Raw genomic sequence first — 23,035 nt, 5'->3', positions numbered from 1 at the left:
ATCAAGAGCAGTCAAACTCATGAATTAGAAACGAAAAAATTGTGAAAAAAAGAGAAAATTTTGCTGCAACTTTTTAAGTGCTGAAAAATGATTAAAATGTCATTCCCGAGGATATACAGTGCCTACATACAAATGACTTTCAACGGTCTTAATTAAGTTATTTTGGCTAATGACTAAGAATTCAAAATTTTATTATTGTCTCTACATTCGATTCGAGTCCAGTGAAAAGCATTGAGTTTCTTCAGGTACTGTCTAAAATTGTTATATCCAATATGTACATTTGAATTCCTATCAAAATCAAATTCCTTCCAAATTGGATCGTCGATAATTTTACGTGACACAATCAGTCGTTCACTCGTATGCTCCTCAAATGTCTGAATATGTCGCGTTGATTGATACGATAAAGCTTCATCTATTGCAGTCTGTATCTCAATTGGATGAAAAATATGTCCCAGTTGTTGTGGATATTTCTTAAATTCAATCAGCTGCCACGGAACAATCAACTCAAATTTTATTTGCTTAAGTATCTGCTTAATATTATTTTTACGTCTCGGCCATTTATAAAGTAGCCATCGTATTGCTGTGAATATCATGTCAACTTCTGAATTTATAGCTATACGATTTGATTTGAAAAATTCTAATGCCTCGTCCAGTGTACATTCGAGAAATTCCTTTGATGCTACAAATGTCAAAAAGATTTTTGAGACTTTACCGATCATGAATGATTGAAGGCATTTTGCATTGACTTGCTTAGCTTCTAGAAATATGGAAATAGCTTCACGTTCGCTTATGATGTGCTGATCGTCGACAATCATCATTAAATGCTGTAATAATTTATCAATTTGTAGAAATCTGACTGCTTTGAAGACTTCCGCAAAACTTTCCCTTTTTATGTGATTTTCAGTCGCTAACATCCACTCGTAAATCTCGCAAAATGCCTTTGGTGTAACTTGATCTGTTGGAAGTTCTATTAAGGTCGTGTTCTTTCCGAACTTTTCAAAATATTTTGAATAACATTTGATGACTATAAAATGGCAATTAAATCTCTCCTTCCCGATGGCAATGACTGTATCACAAAATTTAAATTTCTGTATGAATTTCTCGATGCAAAGTATAAATGTTGGATAATTAACGCATGCAAAATTCTTTGGATAGCTTTTCACTTCAAATCCCAATGACTCAAAGGACCTCTCCTTGGCAAACTCATCTTCCATTTCCGACTCATCGCAGTAATTTTCACGAAAATTTTTATTTTTTGCAAGCATTTGAAAAAAAAAATCTATTTTTTAGTAAAAATAATAATTAAAATTTTATGGTTGCTGTGATTACTTATTGTAAATAAATATGGTGTGAAAAATGTACAGATTTAGTGTCTAAACATGACGTTTTGGGTTTAGTACAGTTGTGGGCAACCTGTGTGCTGTCGAAATATTTGGAAAAATTATGAACCGTATGCCGTGTGCGGTTTCAATTCGAGGCTAACCCGACAACACAAATGATTCTTTTTTGCTGTCTTTTTTGGCAGCCATGGACTTCAAACTGACTTCATTTTCGTGGCTCGGGTAGCCATCAAGGTGTGCCTCGAAAATCAAAAGGTTGCCCACCACTGCCATAATATTTAAGTATAATTAAGATTGAGGATAAAGTTATAAACAGAAGTGAAATTACTTATTGTAAGGAAAATCTGGATGAAATATTGGACTTGATTTAAATATATTTTCATGTGCTCAAAATAATAAACTAAGATAATGATTAAACCTCGTGTATATTATAATATCTTGTGAATATTAAGTTAAATGTGTTTAAAATATTCTTTTGGATATTTTGGCACCTAATTTGCAATATTCCATATTTCTTGAAGACTTTAAATAGCATTGCATCTTATTTTTTAATGCATTCGTCTTGTTTCTTTAACAAGTTGTTTGGTTTTAAAATATTGAAAATTTTGCAGATCATCCCAATGAGTGATTATGGAAAGATTTAATGTCTGTGAAAATTTATGAAGGAATTCTTTAAAAATCAGTTTAAAACTTGAGCATTTTGTATTGGGTGAATTTTCTTGAAGTTGACTTAGTTGAACTTGAAGTTTACTCAGATTTCATATTAAAATTCGATCCAAGTCGACTCGAATTCATACAAAATTTGAGTCGATTTTAAGCTTTCTTTTTAATTCTCAAATTTTCAGTTAAGATATAAATCTCAATAGAAGTCCAAATCTCAATAGAACCTTTAAATTCATATTTTCTCACAATGCATACTTGGATTTCATACCAGTTAAATTAATTATCCATTTATTTTGGTCAAATTTGATGCAACTAAACTAAAATTCAAAACCAATTTTAATGCACTTTTAATGATCTATTTGCTTCCTATTTATGCAAATTGGCCGAGCGGAAAAACATAGTCGTTTCTAAACATCCGGTCTTTAAGCGTTATGAACGACTTTTCGGATCAATTTTCCAATTTGTGAGTCATTCTTAGATCAATAAATTGACAATATTACATTTACAACTTCAAAATTGCTGACATTTTAAAAGCAAACAATTAGATTTACTGTAGCGTGCTGCACAGGAATTTTTTCTGTTTTGCTGACTGTTCGTATTAAGTTTTACGATCCTTAATTGTCGCCGTTAGCAGGTCTTCTTGTTTTCTTTTCTTACTGATTGAGCTTCTGTATTGAATGAAATTTTGATATTATCAGATGTCAAAAGTGTATAATTAATTATTCCTATATTGTCTTCATAGCCATTTCATGCTATAGAGCTTAAACGTTCCGCTTAACCTCACAAACGTCAATTTCCCCAAAAAATATGTATGCTCATTAAATTTTCAAATAAATATATTTTTTATATTTTAAAACAAAGTAGGCGATTTTTTTTGTTGTTTTGACTAATTTTCTCGGTACTCGGAATTAAATTTTTCCTTCGCCAATCTTTTGTGAGTTATCGGCAGTTTAGTGTATGTAAAATTCACATAACGAAATACTTTCGCCCTATTGCCTGTGGTGGAAAGTGGCGCTTGCAAGAGTTTGTTTATTCCTCTAATTAAATATTTAGACAGTGGAAAATCAAGTCTAAGGCGTCAATTAGAAGGTCGGAAGAATTCTTTGATTAGTGTTTACTGTTTGAGATTGTAAAGGAATTGATCAGAATTTTGAATTTGATGAGATTTTGAATATAAAAGCAGAAAAATTGATAATTTTGTGAAATTTTCATAGTTTTTGAGGTTATGACATTAATTTTTAACATTTTGTAATAGAGAAAGAGAATTCCTTCATCGCAGAAAGCACATGGCGTGGAAAATGTCGAAAATCCGGCCAGTAGGTGATGAAACTCTGGCTTGAGGCCAGAATTGATCAAATCTAGTTTCGTATCAGAATCACGCTGGTCAAAAATCGGATTTTCATCATTTTATACGCTGTTGGTTTCCCTGGCATGTTACTATGATGGCATTGAGGAACCAAGAACAGAGCAATGTCGACTTGGACTTTGTAAAGAAAAGTCGATTAAAATTCATACAAAATTCGACTCAACTTCTCCTTCTGATCACAAAAGCATACCTCATTGTCTGTTAGGATCATCGACCAGTAAGTATAACGCAATGAGCTAGTCCATCGACCTTCACTCCTGGATATCGATTTTGAATGATTTAAAATGAAATCTTTTAAAGAATTTCCTACTGATTTACTGTTTGAATGCATCTTATTGCCTCATTACTTGCGCCTACATAGTTTAAATTTTTTCCTCGAGAGATGAGAATGATGAGTTTCAAGGTTGACGTAAGAAGAGGGAGGCTATTTTCAGGCGTGAAATGTTTATGTTGATTTGGGTGGAAGCAAACTGCAATTAAGAAGATGATTTTAAGTCAAGTCATTTGAATTCCATTGATATTATTACCGACAATGAGGATATCCAGCTAAATGAGCGTATTCATGAGTATACTCAATTAAGTATACTTAATTTCGTAAGCATATTCATTGTCTGTTTGGGGCAATTGATTTCTGCGACTCAAAATTCACATCCGCTTCCATAAACTTCCCATGGGAATCAACTCATTCATAAAAAATTGTTCACTGTCTCTGTATTTTATTGCTTAATAGGATAATCTAAAATAAGACCAGAAAAATATCAAGAATAAGAAAACTCACAACGACAACGTCGTGCATGTGTTCTCAAATACACCTGTTGCCTTACACTTGATTTAATTCTCAGACATAAGCCGAGAGAAACAACAACAACAACACAAAATATTCAACCTGAAATCGCAATTCGAGGCAATCGAGCTCGGAAATTTTTTTTTTGAGAAAAGAAAATTCATTGTATTCGTGTGACTTAAGACTGTGTGTAAGGCTGTCTATTTTTAAACGAAGCCATGTGAAAGAATGAAGATGTCTGTATGTGCATTGCGTTACATTCACAAAAGCAAAGCTGAAAAAAGTTTTTTTTTTTCATTCAAATTTTTCTACAAAAGAAAATGATGAAAAATTTTGTACATGAATAATTAAGAGAATAAGAAGATCTAAAATTATCTGAGTGATTTATTGAGGAAAATGTGAAAAAATTGTCTATTCCTCAAAGGCCCTTTCTGTTCACACATTGAAATGACTTTCAATTTACAAACATGTCATTGAGTAATCAATTGCAAATAGCTGAAAACTTGAGATTTATGCAATATTATGACACATGTATTTCATATCCATTTTCTTATTTTAGATGCTAGAAGTTGCGTGACATGTGATACAGTTTTAGCTGAACTCGAAAAAATAGATGACGATACTGACTCATTCGGTGTAGATTTTGTTAAAATTAATGATAAACGATTAGCTAAGCAATATGGAATCAAAAATTTTCCAGCACTTACGTACTTTAGGTATGATTACTTGATGATTTTTACAACTTGATGACCCGAACAACAAGAGAGTGAATGTTGAGGATCATGTGACATGTTTGACAAAAATTAATGTTTGTCATGATCTTGACTTTTGCTGTCATAATAAGTTGTTCGGGTGTTTTATTACTTTTGAGTAGATAGAAAGGTGTGGTTTGGGGTTCAAATGATTAGTTTTAATGGTTAATTCCTGGAATATTTGTATTTTATTGGTTGATAAAACATGACAAGCAATTAGTTCCTGCAGAGTTCGATGATCAGTCAACATCGTTTGGCATGGAAAAGTCGATTAAACTCGATAAAACTTCATGTGAAATTCGAGCATTGATAAGTAGTGTATTTGAATCAAGAGTATCTAGCTATATGTAGGAGAATCTGCTAATGAGACAAATAAGCCTCGTAGATTAAATTAACAAATACTGAGACTATTAATTATCTCTACGATTAAGTCAAAGGTTTGATTCCCATTAGAGATCGAGTTACAAATACAGTTGAACTTAATAAGATTCACTCGCATAGTACCTGGAAGACACATGATGGATTTAGAACACACTCTTACTAGCCTTTTCTTCATCATGTGCCTTCTGGTAAATTAGTAGCAAGACTAAATCGTTCCAAAAATTCTAGAATCCTTGACATTTTAAAGAAAATCTCATTCAATTTCTCTTCAAGAATTTCTATGGTTTTTTGAAAATTTGTGGAACCTTGATCATTCCACATGGACATAAATACGTTATAACTAGTTAAATGCAAGTCAATATCTAGCTGATGACTTGTTCTAAAGGTTTTTTGTCCACTCAGACATGATATGAACCACGATATATCAAGTATAACTAGACATTTGGGCAACTAATCCACAGTCTATTCTACATTGATTTCCCGCATCTATACCACTTGAACTAATCATTTAAACCTCAACATCTACTTTTCTATCTGCTACAATTCTACACAAAATATCTCACAATATCACTCTTAATAAAATAAATCAACAAAAAAATAGAGAAAAAGAACCAATCATATATGATGGAGATCTCATGGATGAAGAAGGTGTTTTGGATTTCTTAACATCACTTGAAGCTATGGATTTACCTGACAGAATTGAAGAAGTTAACTCAAAAATCTTATCAAAAATTATCGAGGAGACGCCATACGTAGCCGTTCTGTTTTGTAAGTATACTTTTAATTATTTTGAATAATATGATACCAAGTGGATAGAACGTTATAACTAGGTAATGGCAAGTCAATGTCTAGTAAATAACCAGTTCTAACAGTTTTTGTTCACTCGGGTATGCAAGTAATGAGAGAAAGTTACAGCTGTTTAGCAGAAATTTAAGGATTTTAAAATATTGTTGAAGTTTTTGTTAGATTCGAACTTAGTTGTAGTTTTCTTAGATTTACTTGGCTTCTAAAGATTGTCAGTAGATAAAATGTAGAATAAATTGATTTAAGAACATCAAGTTTATGTATAATTAGAATAGATGATTGGAGTTGTTCAAGAATAAAACGCGTGTACTGAGGGAATCTACGGCTATTTTTTGATAAACATGAAAGTCGCCCATATAATCGAATGGTTCCCAGGAAGACATGTGGCGTTAAAATGGTCGAAAATCTGGCTCCTGGCCAGAGTCTGGATATTGTTGACTGTGGACTAGAGCCAATATCATGCTGACGGATTTTCGGTCATTTTTACACCATATGGTTTTAGGGTTTCTTATGTATTAAATTAGCGTTTCTAAGGAATATCAATTCAATACACATGGAACATTTTGGTTATTTGGGTGACTTCTAAATAATTTCATCATGTAGGACTCGACTCCTCATACACTGCGAGTCGACTTCGAGTTTTTCCTAAGAGTTCTCGATACCGATTTCAAGATTTCCCGATGTTGGTCTCGAGATTTCGAAGAAATCCTTTGTAGGCTCGATTTCTACCAAGTCTCTGCCCAGTTTTGACTAAATCAAAGCCAGCGGTGCATTTTGTAGTAACTGAGGATACTAAGAGAATTTGAGCATTTGACATTTGGTCAGCTTCAAAGTCAGACTGGACATTATTTTTGAACAATCCTTTACAAAAAACAATCTTAAATCAGAATATTTTGCACTTTATGCTACTGAACGATGAAGATCATTTAATGGTATCAGATAATACACCATTTGTGTGATTTGGGTTATATCACGGATATTTTAAAATCATTTGAATTCGATACAAATATGAACTAAGTATTCTGAATTCGAAATTAACATCAGATTTAACAAAATATGACCCAACTGACACTCTTGGTTCCATGACTATAGTTGCTGATATTTTAAGCCAGTGATGGTCAACGTTTTGTGTTTTGCGATGCATCTTGATACTAAGCTTTGACCGAACCCACATATGGCATACGGTTCATGGCGATATAGCACAGCGTCACAGAATACAGGATGTCCACCACTGTTCCATCCCTAACAAGCCAAGAGCATGGTTTCATTGTACAGAAATATCATTGCGGTACCTAAAAGTGATCACTTTGCCTGTTAGGGTATATACAGTTAATGAACAATACTACAGCTTAAAACACCAGTCATGTATCAAGTTACCATTGAAAAGCTCTTTGAACAATTTAAAACAAATTTAAAACTTATATACAAAATATATTAAAATATTCATGAGGAATGTTAAGAGTAGAAAATTAAAATTCAGACGTATAATTTACCAAAACTATTAGGTCCAGATCATAGTAATTGCGACCATGGATCAATGAGTAAGTTTTGATTCTCGTTATTCTCTTTATTGATGTGGATCAAATTAAACCAAGTGTCTTGAAACAAACTGAATGCCTTATCAAATTAAGGAATGTAATGTGCTAATTTCAATTAATTACAATAATTACTTTTTGGTTGATTTCCTAAAACAAATTTATAACAATTGAGGATGAATATTATAAAAAAAAACTGTCAAATTTGTCTGGATGAATCTAAACGGCAAGCTTTTTTCCCAAATTCTTCCTATCTATTTCTAACTGCTACAGTTTTATTACAAAAATGATATGAAAATGTGAAGACATTGAATTGAGGGATTGTGTATACTTACAGCAAGGAAATTGGAGATTATTATTAAATTGACTGTTCCAGCTCGATATTTTTGTGATAATTTGAATGTATCAGAATTATTGTGTACTATTCTGATGTCCTTGAAAATATTTGCCAAATTTTTATGATTCATCTACAAGTTGAGTGACGAATTACAAAGTAAGTTACTATAGACGGCGATAGACTTTTTAAAATTAAGCATGAGGTAAAGGTTCCAGCCAAAGAAGCTAAGCACACTCTTCTCGAGTGCTTCGTGTGATGACACTCCAAATTTACAAAAAATATTGTGTAAGTTTACTGTCCGGAGTGGATAAAAGTACGTTATATCAAGTTGAAGTCAGGTTAACGTCCAATTAATGAACAGTTCAAAAGAATTTTTGTATTCATGTGTGACAGGCACTACCACAATAAATTTGATTGAGATTCTATTTCAATTTTGATCAGGATCAGAATACCTCTAGACAGGGTCGTTATCGGAAGCAAACCACCAGTAGTAAAGTAAATTACTCAAAAAGTGTCCAGCGTGGAGATGGTGAAAGAGGTGGATTAGTAGAACCAATATTCAGATGAGCCTTACACAAAATTAGTGTGGAGACCGGAATTTGCCGTTATGGTTCAGATTTCAATTCTAGTCCATCTTTCAGACTTGGTTCTGCGGTCTAATACTAGCCTGGAACTGATATTTTGTGCTTTTCTGGAAGATCAGCTCGCGGTAATTAATATCGAATTAAGTCACTTAATTATTTATAACTAATGGGTACACAAATGTCACTCAACTGTATAAGTCAACCATAAAAATCTGGCAGATTATTTTTCGCAATGAAAATAAATAAAAAATGTGAATAAATTTTTGTTATATCCAGTGATGCTCATTTTCCATTTTTTTCTAAATCCTTTTCAAAATCTATTAAACATGAATGTTATGCCCTTAAAAACTTCCTTCCTATCGTACTAAAAAACTGAAATAATGTTTATTCCTATTCTAAGCTCGCTTCAAGGAACGCAATAAGCATGAATATTTTGTTAATTCTAAATGTCGCTCTTTATTTTATTCCTGACAGCATAAGGATATGTGTAGGAAGTAGCAGTCACAGATATGCTTAGAACTATGGCACGGCATTCATGTGACTGCTATCAAGTTCTTATGCTGATCAGAAACTAAAATTTATCCTATCTGTGAATTATCAAATGTGCTGCAAAGTCTCAAATTCCATCAAAATTTTAATGCCTTTTCTTGATCCCCTTCCAATATTTTAGACAAGCCCGAATGTCGCAAATGCGCAAAGGCTCTCCAAGAACTTGAAAACATTGATGATGAGGCTGATCAACTTGGAATTGGATTTGTCAAAATTCATGACGAAACCTTGGCCGATGAATATAATTTGGGAGATTTACCAAGATTGGTTTATTATCGCCACAAGACACCAATTATTTATGAAAGTAAGTTCCCGTGCCAAAAAATCACAAACTGCATCTCGTTAAAATGTAAATTCTTAATTCATTTTAATTGTTTGTCTCCTTCACAGATGAGTTGTCACGAGAAGAAGATGTCCTTGAGTGGCTCATTGAAAACAAATCTACTGGCGATGATGAAGATGTAATCGAGGAAGTGACTGCAAAGACTTTGGGTACACTCATTCAAAATATCGACAATTTAGTTGTTGTGTTCTGTAAGATTTCATTTTTAATTGGCTATGATTAATCGATGCTTATTAATTATTATGGTATAACATTGATCTAGATGACAAGGATGATGAGGATTCATTGCAAGTTATTGAAGAATTGGAGAAGATTGATGATGATTGTGATAAACATGGAATTCAATTTGTTAAGATTGATGACTCAGGAGCTGCTAAAGAACATGGAGTTAAGGATGTAAGTGGATACTTCTTTGAAAACTCTTCAGCAGAGCTCGAAGTCGACTTGAATATTACATGGAGTCAATTGTACTTTTCCATCCAAAGTCTGAGTCTACTTCCAGCTCTTCTCTACAGTAGCCCTTAATTTTGATCAATTTCTATTCATTCCCTATTAGTTCCCAACAATCATCTACTTCGAAAAGAAGGAACCAAACAAATACTCAGGAGATTTAATGGACGAAGATGAGATCTTACACTGGTTGTTGAGTCACTTGGAAAATGATGAAATTGAAGATGTTGATGAAGAAACACTCGAGAGAATGGTTAAGGAAGGACGTACAATGGCTGTTTTGTTCTGTAAGTTTGAATTTACAATTTCTATTGAATTGGACTCTTGTGGACAACTTGGCATCTAGACATAATGTCTAGTTGATAACTAGATCTACATATGATAGATTTATGCCATATTTTATGGAACCTGCCAGAGAAAATGTCATTTGTTGCCTGTAGGTCTAGTTATTAACTGGAAATTATGTCAAGTAGTCATTATGTTAAGTATTCTCGTGATTTTTGGTTTCAAATCCAATTCCCAAGATTCTAGACCAAGTTGTGACAATTGTTGCCATAATCCCTAAATGTTCAGATCTATCGCCAATGGATAATAGTGCAATTTCTCATAAACTCCTCTCATTATTTCTCCCCACAGACGACAACAACGACAAGAAGTCAGCAAAAGCCTTAGCCGAATTAGAAAACATTGATGATGAGTGCGATCAATTGGGAATTGCTTTCGTTAAGATTGACAATGCCGATGAGGCAAAGGAATACGGTATCGATAAATTGCCAAAACTTTTATACTTCGAGAAGGGAATTCCAACAGTCTACGAAGGAAACTTAGAGAAGGAAGAAGAAGTCTTAAGATGGATGGAATTGCAAACAAGTTCAGATGAAATTGAAGATGTTACAGATGAAATGTTGGACTTGATCATTTCAAAAATGCATCATGTTGCTGTGTTGTTCTGTAAGTTATTTTATTTGCTTGTTGTTTAGAGTTAGTTCTGGTTAGAAGTTGAATAAGCTTCACTACTTTGAGTTCTGATTCCAGCTAGTATTAGTAGACTTCCAGATTCTTAGTAAGGTTTATATCCCGCGAATATCTAAGTCCAAACCATGTTTTTATAATAATTGCATTCAATTCTTTCCATTAATTCCTCCCTAAACAGATGACAAAGAATCGAAAAAATCACAAAAGGTTCTCGCCGAACTCGAAAATATTGACGATGAATGCGACCAAAACGATATTGCTTTTGTAAAAATTGATGATGATAATGAGGCACGCGAATGGGGTATTGAAGAATTACCAACAATGGTCTTATTTGAACGCGGTATTCCACACATTTATGAAGGTGATTTAATGCAAGAAGAGGAATTACTCGGATGGTTAATACATCAAAAGAAACATACAGAAATACCCGAAGTGACAGATGAGATGAAAGATAAGCTTATTGAGACTTTCCCACATGTTGCTGTTATTTTCTACGACAAGGATGATAAACAAGATATTCGTGTATTGAACGAAATGGAAAATATTGATGATGACTTAGAACGTGAAGGAATCATTATTGTACGTTTGGATAATTCTGATGAAGCTAAGGAATATGGATTGGATCACTTGCCAGCTATGGTTTACTTTGAAAACAAGATTCCAGCAATTTATGAAGGAGATTTAATGAATGAAGATGAAGTTTTGGAATGGTTGGTCTTACAAAAGAATTCAGCAACAATCGAAGAAGTTACAGACGAAATTTTAAGCGAATTGATTGAAACACATGAATACGTTGTTGTATACTTTACTGGTGACTGCGAGGAAGGAGATAAATGCGATAGAATTTTAGAAGATTTGGAGAACATTGATGATGAGCTTGATGAAGCTGGTATCATCTTTGTTACAACAGAAGAATTTGATATTGCTAAGAAATACGGATTGTCACCAAAGGCACTTCCAAAACTTGTATTCTTCAGAAATAAAGATCCATTGATTTATGAAGGTGACTTGGATGATGAGGATGAGGTTCTTGCATGGTTGACTGATGAAAATACTTTGGAAATTCCCGGAAAGATTGAGGAAGTCAACATGAAGATGTTGGAGAAGATTTTGTCTGAAAATGATCATATCGTTGTCTTTTTCTGTAAGTATTAAGCTATTGCTATGAAGTTTGTCCTTTTTCTAACCTTAAATTCCTTTTGACCATCAATTTAGACCCAGAAGGAGACAAGAAGTCACACAAGATTCTCAATGAATTAGAAAACATTGATGATGAATGCGAAGAAAAGGACATTGACTTTGTTAAGACAAGTGATGAAGGCATCGAAAAGGAATATGACTTACCAACACTGCCAGCTCTAGCTTTCTACCGCCACAAATTCCGTACTATTTACACTGGAGATTTGATGAATGAAGATCAAATCTTGAAGTGGGTCTTGGATCTCATTGAAGCCACACCTGATGTTATTGAATTAGTTGATCGTCGTACATTGCAAGTTTTGATTAATGACATTGATCATTTGGCTGTTTTGTTCTGTAAGTTGGAATTTTTTAATAATTTGGCTAGTAATGTAGATGCCTCAATAATTTTTGACATACCAACCCTCATCCTAGTGACAGTTTCTCGGAGTAAGGCTAGGGTTAATCTTACGGATTATCCGAGAAACTGATCATTCCAAATGAACTTTATTTTAATATTTTTTTTTACAAAATTTCCAACAATTTAGATAGCGAAAGATGCGAGACATGTCCAGCAGTTTTGGAGAGATTAGAAACCATCGATGATGATACTGACAAGCAAAATATTCAATTTGTTAAGACAAATGATATTAAGCTTGCTCATGAAATTGGAGTCTTCTCGTTCCCAGCTTTAATCTACTACGAAACTGGTGTACCAATTATGTTTGACGGTAAGAAATAATTGAATTTTTATTTTTGATAAGCTGAAGTCGATTAAAAATTTGTATGGAAAAGTTGACTGAAGTTGATTTGACTTTAAAATTTGAATCGACTTCTAGCATCTATTTGGATTTAGGGTTATTGTCAAAGTATTGGTTAAAGAAGTTGGTTATCCCTAGAACTTTTGATTTGAATATGTTTGATTAGTTTTAAATGCTCGGTAAATGCTATCCGATTGGAATATGTAATTTAAACGAAGCGTCTACCAAATGTGACAGGGTAGCTTAAAAAGTAGTTACAAACGGGGAGTTTCCTACAAGTGGGCTAGTCGTGATAGTTGCTGTGTACTCGCGACCAAGCGAATGTTAATTAATTCTAAATGCTTCTTATTATATTATTTTCTTGATCTAGTTATGGAAGCCACTTTAAAATCCCGATCACTTACTATTTCGAGAATAAAAAGTGGTATTATTCCTTAAAAGCGTGACTGTGAGGGTATGGTTTGATGGGTCTCAATTTTCACAGATTCTAGCTTGTAAACGAACTCCCGTTCAATTAATATTCAAGACCTGACAATTTTCAGTTTGCAAACGAACTAAAATAATTTAAATTCTATTTAAATATTCATGTCTCATAAAACTTTTTTTCTTTCCATTTCCAGGTAATTTGAAAAATGAGAAAAAAGTCCTTCAGTGGCTTGTTGATCAAAAGAGTAAGTATTGATGCGAACAAAAAACTCCATTACGAAATTCTTTCGCCTATCTCGATTCCATTTAACCTCTCATACTCCTAATAGTAATAACTTATAGTCACACAAAACATGGCCTTTAACCAGACACATCATAGCTTTTTTACTTTTTTATGTAATAAAATATTTACGAAAAAGCTTTCTGATGGAGCTTTTGAGTATATACCAAAAAAGAATACAAAAGGGATCACAAAGTATTGTTGTTGTTGTTATTTGACTGTGTCGATTTCTTTAGAAAAAAAATGAAATAATTTTGTATATTCGAGAATCATAGCTGACACAATGTTTTTAAAAAAAAAATTATGAAAAAAGTCGCCAAAAACCATCAGAAAATTTTGCATTATTTTTTCCTTGTTTCGATGCATTTCTATCTAAAAAAAAAAAAACAAAAAAAAATTTATGTTATACAGCTAAATTAAAACAATTTAAAAAACATTTTGTCAGTTAATTAAAAATTATTAATTAGCTGTTCTTCTCTAATGCATATCACAAAAAAAAAAGATCTAGATTTGTTTACTCTTCATGTCTATTGAGGATATATAATCTTTTTTTAAAAAATTTGGATATGTTTTTTTTTGACAAGAAAAATTTTTACTAACCAAAAATGATGAAAATTGAAATTTTTTTTTTTTTGAAAATTAATTTAAAAAAAAAAGTCGGTTGAAAAAATTTTATTTTAAAAAAGTTTTTCATATCAAAAATAACTGACAAAATGTTTTTTATATAAACAGATGATGAATGTCTCTACTTTGGAATCGAAAAGGGAAATAGTAATGCAAAGAAATCTCAGAAGTCTTATGTTGAACCATATCGCTGTTGTCCAACAAAATCTGATAAGTCATCGAGCAAACTTGCTGTATTAACCGAAACAGATCTTGGTTATTCAAAAGCAGTTCAAAATGAAATAACATTTGTATTTAAAAATGATGATGATGATGATAAGGCAGTAGCAAAGCCAAAAAAGGATAAGAAAGGTGGTGCCACAAAGAAAGCTCCATCAAGTCCACAAAAGTCATCACAAGAGTCACAAGGAAAGTCATCAAAAAAGGCTGATAAGGATGTAGATAACAAGAAGGATAAGGATGACATAAAGGAGAAGGAGAAGGAACGACGAAAGAAGGAACGTGAACCAAGAGAAAAAGATTCAAAAGACATGAAAGAGAAAGATGATAAGAAAGAAAAGAAGGCAAAGGATAAGAAGGATAAAGGTAAAAATGCACAAGATGGTGATGATGGCTTCTTTCAATTAGGCAATTGGTGGTAAATTTTTAAATCAGTTCTTTTTTTATTATTTTGCAAACTTTTTTGCTGAAAACTTTTTTTTGATTTTTTTTTTCAACTTTCGGAATTTTTTTATTTCGAAAGTCCAAAATTCTAAATTCCATCCAAAAAATTCAATTTTTCTCATCTCTCTGGAATGACAATCTCTCATCTATAATTCTTATTTTTTTTTATTACCTTTTTTTTAATGTCCATAAATCAAACATTCAATAGAGACAAAAGGTGTTGCGAAAAATGCTTTGAGTTTATTGAATAAACCCCCCGGCGCGATAATGAGTAAAAAGCAAAAGAAAGCACTGATGCGAATGCAACTTTATTCGCATTAATACACACATATATAAACTATTTTTATGTCTGTCAAATTCTGATGTTTAAAAAGACCAAAATAATTAAAAAAAATTGTCATAAAAATCTTTTCGATTCGTTCAACGTGTTTTTCTCGTATTTTATGTGTTCCTTAGTTATCAAATTTTGGTTTTTTCTTTCTTTTGATTTTACATTTTTCTATAATAAGCTCACACCGTAGATAAAACAATTTTTCATATATTTTTAACCTCACTTTTTTATTTATTTGTCTCATACGAAGTAGACTAAAAAAAATTGTTAATTTTCGCCACATCAACCTTTCAAAACTTGTGTGTTTTGCAATTATTACAAAATATCCTTCTTTATCATCATCGTCATTAACCTTTAATTTTTAATTAATATCTTTTCTTTCTCACTTTGTAGTTAGTTTTTTTATATGAAACAAAAAAAAATTTAATTAAATTGATGCTGTGCAATTTAATTGGTCCAATCGATTGGTCAATATACATAAAAATTCAAAAAAAAAAACATATAAATATCGTTTAAATGATTGTAGAAGTCGTTGTCACGAAGTTAATGTGTAGTAGAAATTTAATTTGGGAATATGTAAAAGTAAAGCTTTAAAAATAAATTGGTGAACTGAAATAATTTCGATCATTGGGTGTGGTAACATATCTTATTGCTGATCTTTGATCTATTTTCCTGCCTTATCCCTAAACAATCAAAGAGCTAGATCCAAAGGTTGAAGTCAATTCTGATTTTGGATTGAAATTTTGATTTCAAACTAAATTCAACCAAATTTTGAGCCATGACTTGATCGGTACTTGATCTTTGAACTATTTTTATTCTGAAATCTAAATCTTAATGATTTACTTAAGAATTAGAATGCGGAACTGATAATTCATGTTTGAATCAATTCTAATAATTTTGATCAGTTAATTTGATCTTGATTAAGATTGAATTCTAATGACTAATTTCATGATTTTTCGAAGATACAGTAAGGTTCAAAGATGTAGTAATTAGAGTAATTTAGAATAGCAAGACTCTAATGATTTAAAAATGCGATCGCTTTGATCAGCGATAAAGTATCCGTGCGGTAATATATTTATCCGTAGTTAACTACTCATTACTATATAACTTCTCAAAAAAACAGAACTAGAAATCGATTCGGGTTTTGTATGAAAAAGTCACAAGTTGACTTCATATGAAATTCGAGTAGACCTCGTGCTCTGCTATAAAAGTCAAAGATTACCTAGTTTTTGATCTATTTTTTTGGTTTTTTAGTTTATTCTTTTTTCAAAAGTTTTTGGCGAATAAGAAAATTTGCTTCTTATTTTTTCTTAAAAATTTACTGCCATATTTAAGCTCTTTTTCTGTAATTTTCAATGACTTTGATTCATTAATTTAGCCGAGTTTTTCGGAGTAGACTCTAAGTTATAATCCTGTTTTTATGAGCTTACTCCAAGAAACTCACCCTTATTGTGCTTACAAGTTTTATTCTAATTTTCGCAATAAATTTTCTAGCTAACTTCATCACAATCTCATGTAAAATCAATCTCAATGATATACAAGACATAATCAGTTGCCACACTTCGATCGAATAATTTTATTATTTGTTGTTGAGCTTTCGCTATGAAGCCTCTAAAATCAGAGCTTGAAGTTGAGTTTCTGAGTGATAGAAATGAAGGAGTGTCTGTCAAGGAGCTTTTAAGGCTCTGCTTAATCTCTTTTATTAGCCGTCTATTTTTGGCAGCCATATGGATGCCAAATCTATTTTTGGCAACCATGAAGACGTCAAACCTAATTTTGATAGTCATATGGACGTCAAACTTAGTTTTGGCAGCCATTTGGACGTCAATCTTATTTTTAACAGCCACATGGACGCCAAACGGAGGCAATTTCCTTATGGTGTTAATAAATGAGGTTTAGCAGAGTCTTAAAATCTCCTTGACGGAGCCTTCTCCATTTTTGTTGTTCGGTACTCCATTTTTATATGAAGTCGAGTCGATTCGAATCAACTAGAGCTTGAGTCGACTCAATTCCATCCAAAATCCGATCCAACTCCTCGCTCTGACTCAAAATTTTTATATTTTTACATTTCCCAATAAAGTAGTTTATTTGTCTAACACACAAAAAATCCATTTTGTAAAAGAAACCACCAGAAAATTATTTTTTAAAAAAAATGAAAAAAATTATAGTGCACAATGTAATATTCTGTAGAGTTGTTTATACACACACATACACACATGCAAACACAGAGTCTGTTATGATTAATCAAAAAAATAAATTTTGAAAGTCTTTTAGTTTTTAAGCAGCTCAAAACAAAACTCGCACATGGTAAATTTTAAAATTCTGTGATGGTTTTTATTGAAAATAATTTGAGAGAATTTCTCGCACATAGAATCGTGCCTGCCAAGAAAAAAAATAAAGAAAAAAGAAACGTAATGAAATGTATACAACAATACACTTTATTTAAAATGTAGTAAATTGTTGAATTATTGCTATTTTTTTTTGTTATTAAGATATATTATTTATTTAATTGTTATTTAATTTTGAAGCCTCTAAGAAGTGTCTGAGATTTTTTTGCACTATTAATTTTATTACGTAAAAAATCACTTTGTTTCGTTGACTATTAGACTTTAACACAATAACCTTAAAAATTCAAGATGTGTAATTTCTTATGATTTACCTTAAAAAAATCTGTAATTTGACTTTGTTTCCTTATTTTAAATTAATTAATTTTCTTAAATTAAATTCAAAATTTTTTTCAATAAATTTTTAAAATCTTAAAAAAAAATTCATGAATTTTGTTCGCATCAAAAAAAAAAAACTTTATATCTCTTTCAACAAGCTTTCTGTAGGATGTAAGGTATGGATATAATATTCACACAAATTTTTTGTTTTTCATAACCTAACACAATAAACATAACCTAACTTTTGATTTAATTCTTTTATTTAGGTGATTTATCAAATGAGAAGGAAGTTCTCGATTGGATAATTTTACAGAAAAATGACGAAAGTATAGAGGATGTAGATCGTGAGACTTTCCTTGAATATATTGATGCGAAAGATTTTTTAGCTGTGATCTTTTGTGAGTAACATAAATTTCACGATTCACGGACATTACATGACATAAAGTATAAATATCTTACAGATGATGAAGAAGATGAGAAAACAACCACAAAAGTTTTAAGACACATTGAATTAATTGATGACGAGGCTGCTGAGTACGGAATTAAAATAGTAAAAGCAAACGACGACTTAATGGCTAAAAAATTCGGCTACAGAAACAGACCAGGTCTTACGTATTTCAGAAAAGGTAATAAAATAACAAGAGTTATGGCTGTTTTGCTTAATTACTATCATTTTAATGTCTATTTTTAGGAAAACCAATTAACTACGATGGCGATATCGATGATGAAGAAGGTAATGTGTATGTGCTCTTGCTGTTATAGCTAATAATTCTAAATATTTCTCAATTTACAGAAGTTTTAGATTGGCTCACGAATCCAGACAATATGGAAATGACAGACAGCATCGAGAGAGCGAACCGTAAAATGTTTGAGAAAATGAGAAAGGCATCCGACTATCTTGCTGTTTTCTTTTGTGAGTAAATTTATGATATAAACAATTTTTGAATTCATGATCAATATAAATTTCACATTAAACTTGTGTACATGATTCTCGATCGAAATCTACTAAAAAAGCTACAAAAAAATTTGATATTAAAATTGCCAAATTAAAGATTTTTATTGGAATCTGTAAAGTAATATGAACTCACGTGCCTATTTCCTTTGATTTTATTGATTTTCAATTCTATTGATGTCTTCCTTCGTTGTAAAAATATTAATTACACAATTTATGATTCTTTTGTTGTCTGATTTTATTGTTTTCTTGTAAAAATACACATTTCAACACCCTTTTGCTAAAATTATTCAAAATTTTTGTATCCGTTAAAAATTCAAATATTCAAAATCCGTTATAAACTCATCAAATTTTTCAATCCAACAGATAGCGATGATTGTAAGCAATGTCCAAGAGTATTGGCTGAAATAGAGCACATTGACGACGAAGCTGATGGTGCTGGCATAAATTTCGTTAAAATCGATGACAAGCAAATGGCAAAAGAGGTAAATCTAGCAGTAACACGTAATTAACTTCTTAATAATTCACTCAAATGCTTTTCAACAGGTCGGCGTATTCGCATTACCAGCTATTGTATTTTACAAACAACATTCAAAAGAGCCAGTAATCTATGCTGGTGATTTATATGATGAAGAAGCAATTCTCAATTGGTTGTTGACACAAAAGAATCCAGGTGGAGATATTATTGAAGATTTGGAAGGTGCGAAACTTAAGAAACTTATAGAGGAATCGCCATCCATTGCTGTATACTTTTGTAAGTATTTTGAAAAATATTTAACTGAAATTTATAGTAAAATAGTAGAAACAGATGAAAAAATTTTTAGTTAGACTGAATTTATATCACTTAAAGTATATATTATGTAGAAGTAACAATTAATTTAGTTAAATTTGTTAAATGCTTGATCGACACACTTTATATATAGGGAACAAGACACTTTGCGATTATTGTAATTCAAAATCAGTAAAAAAACGCCATAAAAAAGAACACGCAGCCGCTGCTACACCTACACCAATTGATCAAAATGCTCATGTTGAAAGTGGAAGTGGGAGTGGAGATAGTGTTCCTCATGTTGAGGAGCACATTGCTGTTGATTCACGCGAGGGTGATTTAAAAAGATTTAAAAACCTCCCCAGTTCTTCAATAACCTGAATGTTGACACTTCCACATTTTGTAGAATAGCATATGTTTTTGAATATTATTGATTCCTATTTTTTTTCTGTGAGACTGTAGACTAGATTCTTTTGTCACAAACACTGATCATACACTTTATTATGTCGCATGTTAGTTAAGATATCTCCTAGTTCCGATAATAATGCATTTTTAACTTCCAATAATATCTAGATAAGTCAAATGGAGATTGTGAACAGTGTGGAGGAATTCTGGATGAATTGGAGAATATTGACGATGATTGTGATCGACATGGCATCATATTTGTAAAAACTCAGGATTATACAATTGCTGAGATGTATGGAATAAGTGAATATCCAGTTCTTGTCTATTTTGAGGCAAATATTCCAAATGTCTATGAAGGATCATTGAAGGAAGAAGAGGAAGTATTGCAATGGTTGATTCAACAAAAAACTGAAGATAGAATCGAGTTGATTACTCGAGTGATGCTTGAGACTATGGTCGAAGAGACACAATATTTAGCTGTATACTTTTGTAAGTTCTTGATTTTTGTATTATTTATAGTTATATATTTTAGGTTAGTTTAGATAGTTCTGCTTTTACTAAAGTTTCAGGTGGGTTGATTAATGCTTTTATTATTTATCCTGTTACATCCTGTTTGAATCTTATCTATTCCAAGGTTAGGATTGATTCGAGGATAATTAATAAGGGCATTTAGTAACATAACCCTCAAATCATGCTTATATTGTACTAGGAATTGTGGGAAAGCTACAACTAGTATGAATTTAGTTAGAACTAGCTGATCCATTACTCTAATTAACCCAAATAGCGCAAATCGGTTAGTCAATCAGGAATCCGACTCCTGGCCAAGATTCGAATCCAGCATCATGCCAGAGCCACCCTGGCTTGATCTTGAAGTTTGCCTTCAGATCAATATGACGCTGATATGGCGTCGAATTCAGTTTGAATCTGATATCATGCCAGATTCACCCCAGCTTGGCATTTTGGCTTCAGGCAGGTGTGACTCTGACTTAATGTCAAACTTAGTTTGAATACGGCACCATGCCGGTGTTAACGTCGGTCTGATTATCTGGACTTTAGCTCCAGGTCAGTGTGACTTAGACTTAATGTCGAATTTGATTTAAATCCACCACCATGTCAGAGTCACACCGGTCTGATCCTGGATTCTGGATTAATTAACCGACTTGTACTGCTCGGCTAAGTACAGTTGGCTTTCCCCTAATTCCTGTGAACATAACTCAATGCTTACTATTTCTAAATCTTTAATTTAATATCTAATAAAATCTTTTATTTTTACCTATAATTTTCATAATCTTTTAAATTAACATCCATAATCGTCGTGTCCTGCTGTCACATGAATTTATGACAGCGACCTATTTTGCAATGTCTGATCTAACAATTTTCAGATGATAAATCTATTTAAAAATAGACTTAAATCTTTCTAAAATCTCTGCTTCTTTAATTTTTGTCAGCGGTTTAAGAGATGACACCGCAGGTATCATAAAATTGCTTTCATCCTCTGCTTTTCTTCCGCATTTATTTTTCTCCAAAAGATATATTATTATTTTTAATATTTATGTGCTGAAGGATTTACATTTACTTTTTAAAATATATCTTTTAGATAAAGTACATTGCAACATTTGCGATCAGATTTTAGAAGGCTTGGAGCAAGTTGATGATGAATGTGATGTGTTTGGTATTCACATGGTCAAAATTCAAGATCCACAGTTGGCAAAACGTTATTCAATCAAGACTTTCCCAGCATTAGTATACTTTAGAAATGGAAATCCATTGATTTTTGAAGGTGATCTTCAAAATGAGCAAAGTGTACTTGAATGGCTCATAGACGACGACAATCGTGAGCTGGCTGATGAGATTGAGGAAGTCAATGACAGAATGTTGGAAAGATTGATGGAGGAATCGCCACTTTTGTGTGTCTTCTTTTGTAAGATTTATTGGAATCGGAACTTGATGTTGTAATGTCTATATGATATATTTTAGATGATGAGGACTGTGCTGAATGCGAAGAAATTTTAGAAGAGCTTGAGAACATTGACGGTGAAGCTGACATGTTTGGAATTGATTTTGTCAAAATTGCAAGTCTTGAGGCAGCACACAAGTATGAAGTCACAAATATACCATCATTAGTTTACTTCCGGTGAGTAATGACTTAATGACATACCCGAGAGGCACAACATAGTAACAAGGACAAAACATGACCTTTACATACAAGCTTATGTTCATTGAGCATCTTACGGTACCGATGAGCATGCTCACTAGGTACCGTAAGGTCCTCATGGGGCTCGTATGTTCGGGTGACATTTGCCACAATTTTCCACTCGGATTTGTTCCATTTTCACACTAAATTAATCAAAAATGTTCAATTGTTTTACAGCAAACAAGTTCCAATGTTGTATGACGGCGATTTGCATCAATACGATAAAGTATTAGCTTGGTTAACATCCCAAGATGTTTTTGAGATTAAAAACGAAATCGAAGAAGTAAATCGTAAGATGCTTGATAAGCTCTTAGACGAGAATGAATTTTTAACAGTGTACTTCTGTAAGTCTAGCCAAGACACATCTCAACATTTATACACTAGCGACATCTAGCAGTGAAAATTTTCATTTTTTGTCTTCTTCTTCTTTTACAGTCGAACACGATCATGATGAGAGTGCAGCTGCTCTTGAAAAACTAGAAACTATAGATAGTGAAACTGATAATTTAGACATAACATTCGTAAAAATGGCAGATTCACGATATGCAAGAAAATGGGGTGTAACGAAACTGCCAGCATTGGTATACTTCCGTAAGAGATTCCCTTCAATTTATCGAGGTAAGGAACTTTTGGATTGTTATAATATTTAGGAATTTGTGAATAATCTTGAATGCCGTTAGGGTATACACTTGATTGTATTTTAGTTCATGAACTAGGCCAGTGGTGCTCAACCTTTTTTTGCGACACAACTTGGTTGTTGACCAAAATCACCCACGATATTCGGTTCATGGCATTAAAAAATTATTGGCGGTCCATAGTGTGCCGCGGCACATAGGTTGCCCACCACTGGCCTAGAATCTAGAGTAGAACATAACCATGGCTCACAGACTCTGATAATATCCTAACAAACCCAAAATTAAAATTC

The 23,035-nt window shown here is 32.3% G+C and overlaps 2 protein-coding genes across 6 annotated transcripts in view; one reads left to right on the top strand and one right to left on the bottom strand.

The window, feature by feature from the left end:
• Positions 1 to 23,035, top strand: part of hlk (hulk) — a 28,053-nt gene that overhangs the window by 4,191 nt on the left and 827 nt on the right. For 2 of the 5 annotated variants that reach the window (XM_070643121.1, XM_070643122.1), the window contains 24 exons: positions 4,713 to 4,869; positions 5,888 to 6,054; positions 7,596 to 7,631; positions 9,217 to 9,399; positions 9,486 to 9,629; positions 9,701 to 9,834; positions 9,995 to 10,175; positions 10,525 to 10,839; positions 11,042 to 12,007; positions 12,079 to 12,399; positions 12,591 to 12,773; positions 13,424 to 13,474; positions 14,242 to 14,718; positions 18,057 to 18,188; positions 18,252 to 18,416; positions 18,482 to 18,523; positions 18,584 to 18,703; positions 19,109 to 19,227; positions 19,289 to 19,496; positions 20,085 to 20,405; positions 21,514 to 21,837; positions 21,894 to 22,050; positions 22,288 to 22,454; positions 22,546 to 22,728. In XM_070643121.1, the coding sequence (XP_070499222.1) occupies positions 4,713 to 4,869; positions 5,888 to 6,054; positions 7,596 to 7,631; positions 9,217 to 9,399; positions 9,486 to 9,629; positions 9,701 to 9,834; positions 9,995 to 10,175; positions 10,525 to 10,839; positions 11,042 to 12,007; positions 12,079 to 12,399; positions 12,591 to 12,773; positions 13,424 to 13,474; positions 14,242 to 14,718; positions 18,057 to 18,188; positions 18,252 to 18,416; positions 18,482 to 18,523; positions 18,584 to 18,703; positions 19,109 to 19,227; positions 19,289 to 19,496; positions 20,085 to 20,405; positions 21,514 to 21,837; positions 21,894 to 22,050; positions 22,288 to 22,454; positions 22,546 to 22,728 (5,253 nt within the window). The remainder of the gene's footprint in view (positions 1 to 4,712; positions 4,870 to 5,887; positions 6,055 to 7,595; positions 7,632 to 9,216; positions 9,400 to 9,485; positions 9,630 to 9,700; positions 9,835 to 9,994; positions 10,176 to 10,524; positions 10,840 to 11,041; positions 12,008 to 12,078; positions 12,400 to 12,590; positions 12,774 to 13,423; positions 13,475 to 14,241; positions 14,719 to 18,056; positions 18,189 to 18,251; positions 18,417 to 18,481; positions 18,524 to 18,583; positions 18,704 to 19,108; positions 19,228 to 19,288; positions 19,497 to 20,084; positions 20,406 to 21,513; positions 21,838 to 21,893; positions 22,051 to 22,287; positions 22,455 to 22,545; positions 22,729 to 23,035) is intronic. The other 3 variants (XM_070643123.1, XM_070643125.1, XM_070643126.1) reach the window with 3 other exon arrangements.
• On the bottom strand, positions 174 to 1,214 carry LOC139092753 (actin-binding protein IPP-like). Its single transcript, XM_070643287.1, has one exon. The coding sequence runs from the start codon at positions 1,212 to 1,214 to the stop codon at positions 174 to 176; it is 1,041 nt and encodes a 346-aa protein (XP_070499388.1).

This window comes from Chironomus tepperi, unplaced genomic scaffold (assembly GCF_022539635.2).
Source record: "Chironomus tepperi strain 1889 unplaced genomic scaffold, CSIRO-AGI_Ctep_v1 contig_309, whole genome shotgun sequence".
NCBI classification, from domain to species: Eukaryota; Metazoa; Arthropoda; class Insecta; order Diptera; family Chironomidae; genus Chironomus; species Chironomus tepperi.
The sequence above is the reverse complement of the archived record's forward strand: the minus strand, read 5'-3'. Positions and strand labels throughout refer to the sequence as shown.

Bases quoted from the DNA above. Each gene is read 5' to 3' on its own strand.
- LOC139092753 (XM_070643287.1), bottom strand. From the start codon at position 1,214: ATGGAAGATGAGTTTGCCAAGGAGAGGTCCTTTGAGTCATTGGGATTT.